The 5,224-nt window shown below is 43.0% G+C and overlaps 1 protein-coding gene across 1 annotated transcript in view; it reads left to right on the top strand.

The window, feature by feature from the left end:
• The window catches only part of ASRGL1 (asparaginase and isoaspartyl peptidase 1), a 38,455-nt gene that overhangs the window by 12,717 nt on the left and 20,514 nt on the right, over positions 1-5,224 (top strand). Inside the window, 3 exon segments of the mRNA XM_017878382.1 lie at positions 4,192-4,334; positions 4,848-4,920; positions 4,923-5,001. Coding sequence (XP_017733871.1) covers positions 4,192-4,334; positions 4,848-4,920; positions 4,923-5,001 — 295 coding nt within the window.

Genomic DNA, 5,224 nt, shown 5'->3' with positions numbered 1-5,224 from the left:
CCACCAGAATCCGGAGTCAAAGCCAAGCGGCAAGGATCTTTAATGCAAGTTCGAACTTGGTCCCTCTGTTTTACAACATACAAGAGGGCCCTGAATGATGCATGTGGCCGCTTTTTATAGCCCGATGCATACAGGATATGTAAGGTTACAGAGGTACAAAGGAATTCTTTTGGTTGCAGCATTACAACTGGTAATTGGTTAATACAATTAACAGTTTTCCATTTGTTCCCGTGCTTTTAGTAAAACTACAAACGGTTGTGATCTTATCAGGGGCTCTCTAGGTGGTGTTTCTGAGATGTGTGAGGGGGGGGATGTGTTTGTGTTGGGCTCAGGAAGTTGGGACAAAATAGAGGATTGTGTTTGTACTGGGCCCAGGACTAAGATATGTGGCAGATACCAGTAATTAGAGCAGGACAGAGACTTTCACAACGTATGTCCTTACAATGTCCGGAGTATATAGATAACCTAATTAACCTAATTGGTTAGGTCCGGGGTCAATCTTTAACTAGGCTCAGGGCGCCGCCAGGGCTGTCAGGGCGCCGCCCGGGCTGCTTGCCTGTGGACTTCATTTCTGCCTTTTAGTTTTTTTCATTTGATCTCTTTCAATCCCAGCACTTTGGGAGGCTGAGGCGGGCAGATCACGAGGTCAGGAGATCGAGACCATCCTGGCTAACACGGTGAAACCCCATCTCTACTAAAAAAATACAAAAAATTAGCCGGGTGTGGTGGTGGGCACCTGTAGTCCCAGCTACTGGGGAGACTGAGGCAGGAGAATGGCATGAACCTGGGAGGCAGAGCTTGCAGTGAGCTGAGATTGCCCCCCTGCCCCCAAGCCTGGGTGACTGAGGGAGACCCCGCCTAAAAAAAAAAAAAAAAAAGAAAGCAGCAGCAGCCTTAGAATGAAACCTACCCCTTTTTGGCACCTTCCTAATACAATCTGAGAGTGTCTTGATTTCTCCTTCGTTCCTGAAGAATATTTTTGCTGGATATGGAATTCTGGATTGATAGTTCTTTTCTTCAGCACTTAAAAATGCTGTTCTTCCTTCTGGCCTCCATGGTTTCTGTTGGCAAATTGTTTTGTCATTAAAATTGGTTTCTCCCCTGTAGGTATGGTGTCATTTCTCTCTTGCTACTTTGAAATTTTTTTGTCTTTAGTTCACTGGTGGTTTGGTTATGATGTGTCTTAGTGTGAATGTCTTTGTGTTTAGTCCTTGTGTTTAGTCCTTGCTCACCTTCTTAAATTGGTAGATTTAGGCCGGGCGCGGTGGCTCAAGCCTGTAATCCCAGCACTTTGGGAGGCCGAGACGGGCGAATCACGAGGTCAGGAGATCGAGACCATCCTGGCTAACACGGTGAAACCCTGTCTCTACTAAAATACAAAACTAGCTGGGCGAGGTGGCGGGCGCCTGTAGTCCCAGCTACTTGGGAGGCTGAGGCAGGAGAATGGCGTAAACCCGGGAGGCGGAGCTTGCAGTGAGCTGAGATCTGGCCACTGCACTCCAGTCCGGGCGACATAGCGAGACTCCGCTTCAAAAAAAAAAAAAAATTGGTAGATTTATACTTTTCACCAAATGCAAGGAATTTTCAGCCATTATTTTTTTGAATACTTCTCATTCCCACCCATTTTCTCCTCCCCTCTGGCAGTCTAATGACTTGAATGTTAGTTCTTTTGTTATGGTCCCACTCGTCTGCTGGGCTTTGTACATTTTGTGTTTTCCAGGCCCTGTTCTGCTGTTCAGACTGAGTGATTTCTAAGTCCAGTATTACATTTTTTCAGCTCTAACTTCCATTTGGTTTTTCTTTACATCTTATATTTCTTTGCTGAAACTTAATAATTTTTTTAGTTATTTCAAGTTCATTGAAGCATTTTTATGATGCTGCTTTTTTTTTTTTTTTTTTTTTTTTAAGGGACAGGGTCTCAGTCTGTCACCCAGGTTGGAGTATGGTGGTATAATCACAGCTTACTGCAACCTCGAACCCCTGGGTCAAGTGATTCTCTTGCCTCAGCCTCCCAAGTAGCTAGGGCTTTGAGTGTGTGCTACGATGCCCAGCTAATTTTTTTTTTTAAGATGGGGTCTTGCTATGTTGGCCAGGTTGGTCTTGAATTCCTGGCCTCAAGAGATGCTTTTGCCTCAGCCTCCCAAAGTGCTGGGATTACAAAGCACAGGTATGAGCCACCATGCCTGGCCAATGGCTGCTTTAAAATTCCTGTCAGGTAATTCTAACATCTGTGTCATCTTGGTATTGTCATCTGTTAATTGTTTTTCCTTAGGTTGAGCTGTTCTTGGTTCTTCGTATGATGAGTGATCTTCTCTTGGATTCTAGACATTTTAAATATTATGTTTTAAGACTTTGGATCTTATTTATTTAAATCTTTTATCAGGTCTTCTCTAACCTGTGCGGATCAGTGTAAGGGGATGCTGCCTTCTTATTGCCAGATGGAAAAGATGTGAGCTTCTTTGGCAGAAGAAAGTAGATGTCTAAGCCACATACCTGGATTTGATTCCTTGTTCTTTACCCAGAAGACATTTGATATTGGGAAAGTTGCCTTTTTGGTTTCCTCACCTGTTAAATTGGCATGTAATCAGGGCAGCAAACACTTACTGTTTACCTACACATGCTAGACATTATTCTAAGTGTTTAATATGCAATAGCTACCTCATTGATGGTTGTAAGGATTAAACGAGTTGATGTTCTTACTCATGAGGAAACAAGCACAAAGAGATTGAGAAGCATGGCTGGATTTGTAGGCATTATCTGGGCAGAGAAATATGAAGAAAGGGTGCTAGTGGTAAAACCAACAGCATGTGCAAAGGCACAGAGACACACAGGTTCCTGGTATATAGTAGCCCTCCCTTATCTATGGGGGATGTGTTCAAACCCCCAGTGGGTGCCTGAAACCACCAATGATACTCAACCTTTTATCAACTGGTTTGGTTTTTTTTTTTTTTTCATATATGCATTAATTAGCCACAGTAAGAGATTAATAACAACTGATAATAAGATAGAACAATTATAACAGTATACCAGCATCACTACTCTTGTGCTTTGAGATCATTATTAAGTAAAATAAGGGTTTCTTAAACACAAGCACTGACAGGTGCTACTGCAGTTGATCTGCTTAATATTCAAGACAACTGCTAAGTGACTAACAGGCAGGTAACCTATACAGTGTGGATATGCTGGACAAGGGGAGGAATCACATCCCTCTGAAGGACAGAGTAGGATGGTGCGAGAAGTGTTTATTTCTGGAATTTTCCATTTAATACTTTGGGGCCATGGTTGACCGAGGATAGCTAAAACCCCAGAAGCAAGGCTATAGATAAGGGGACTACTGTATTCAGGGAAAGCTAATATTTCAGTAAAATATAGCCAAAGAGAGAAAATGAAGCTGGAAAAGCAGTTCAAAGGCCGGTTAGGAAGGGCTTTGTACTTTTTATTTTGTAGGTCATGGAGTGCCAAGTCAGATTTCTCTTTTTTTTTTGAAACGGAGTCTCACTCGTCACCCTTGGCTCATGGCGACCTCCGCCTCCCGGGTTCAAGTCATTCTCCTGCCTCAGCCTCCCAAGTAGCTAGGATTACAGGCACACACCACCATGCCTGGCTAGTTTTTATACTTTTAGTACAGACAGGGTTTCACCATGTTGGCCAAGCTGGTTTCAAACTCCTGACCTCAAGTAATCCGCCTGCCTCCTTCTCCCAAAGTGCTGGGATTACAGGTGTGAGTCACCACATCCAGCCTCCAAGTCAAGATTTCTCTCTTTTTTTTTTTTTGAGACAAAGTCTTGCCCTGTCGCCCAGGCTGGAGTGCAGTGCCGTGATCTCGGCTCGCTGCAGCCTCCACCTCCCAAGTTCAAGCCATTCTCCTGCCTCAGCCTCCCGAATAGCTGTGACTACAGGTGCCCGCCACCATGCCCAGCTAATTTTTTGGATTTTCAGTAGAGACGGGGTTTCACATGTTAGCCAGGATGGTCTCGATCTCCTGACCTCATGATCTGCCCACCTCGGCCTCCCAGAGTGCTGAGATTACAGGCATGAGCCACGGTGCCCAGCCAAGATTTCTCTCTTAAAAAAAAAAAAAGTTCCTCTGGCAATGGAATAGAGGATGGATTAAAGGGGGCAAAGTAGAGGAAAGTCTGGAGCCATTTCTAAATTCTTAATTCCTGCTTTTCATCTTCTTTTTGGTTTTAGGTTGTGGGTCTGTCTTGAACACAAATGGTGAGGTTGAAATGGATGCTAGTATCATGGATGGAAAAGACCTGTCAGTAGGAGCAGTGTCCGCAGTCCGGTGTATAGCAAATCCCATTAAACTCGCTCGGCTTGTCATGGAAAAGGTATATGTGACTAAAGCAGCCTTTTCCTAATGAATTGTTATCACTATACTTCAATAATAAGGGCTCCAACTGTGTGGAAATACTTGAGATCACTGTTCTCCTAAAATATATATACAAAAGAGAAGCAGTGTATTTGAGTTTCTCACATGAGCCAAGATTGTTGAGTAAGAATCACTTGACCAGTGAGTGATTACTTTATCTTCCTGTATTGTCTTCATACCACATACAAACTGACCAGCTATTTAATAGCATGTGTTAAAGATGGATTTAATTATCTAAATTGAACGTAATATGTAAATCGCATCTCTAGTAATGTTCCATCAATTGGGGTCTTTTCTTTTTTAATGCAAAAACTCAGGCTTTTTTCAGCATACAGAAAAGCAAACCACTGGAATTTGTATTTTTGATCCTTTGCACCCAGAGAGAAGTAATTATTTCAACACAGTTGGAACAGTTAAAAAGATTTAAAATTTTCAAAAAAACAATCATTTTCTCTTTTCTTTCTGGCCTCAGACACCTCATTGCTTTCTCACTGACCAAGGTGCAGCACAGTTTGCAGCAGCTATGGGGGTTCCAGAGATTCCTGGAGAAAACTGGTAACAGAGAAAACAAAAGCGCCTGGAAAAGAGAAGCACGAAAAAGATGCTCAGAAAACAGATTGTCAAAAGTAAGTTATCAGGGGAACCCACCCCCCGTAATTCAATGTAGTTTCTTTTCTATTTCCCTAAGTGTCGGCCGGTCTGAGAAATAAAGGGAAAGAGTACAAAAGAGAGAAATTTTAAAGCTGGGTGTCTGGGAGAGACATCACGTGTCAGCAGGTTCCGTGATGCCCCCTGAGCCATAAAACCAGCAAGTTTTTATTAGCAATTTTCAAAGGGGAGGGAGTGTAA

Source organism: Rhinopithecus bieti, unplaced genomic scaffold (genome assembly GCF_001698545.2).
Source record: "Rhinopithecus bieti isolate Rb0 unplaced genomic scaffold, ASM169854v2 scaffold_11488, whole genome shotgun sequence".
In the NCBI taxonomy this organism is placed as follows: Eukaryota; Metazoa; Chordata; class Mammalia; order Primates; family Cercopithecidae; genus Rhinopithecus; species Rhinopithecus bieti.
Note: the sequence above shows the minus strand (reverse complement) of the source record. Positions and strands in the feature narration are given on the sequence as shown.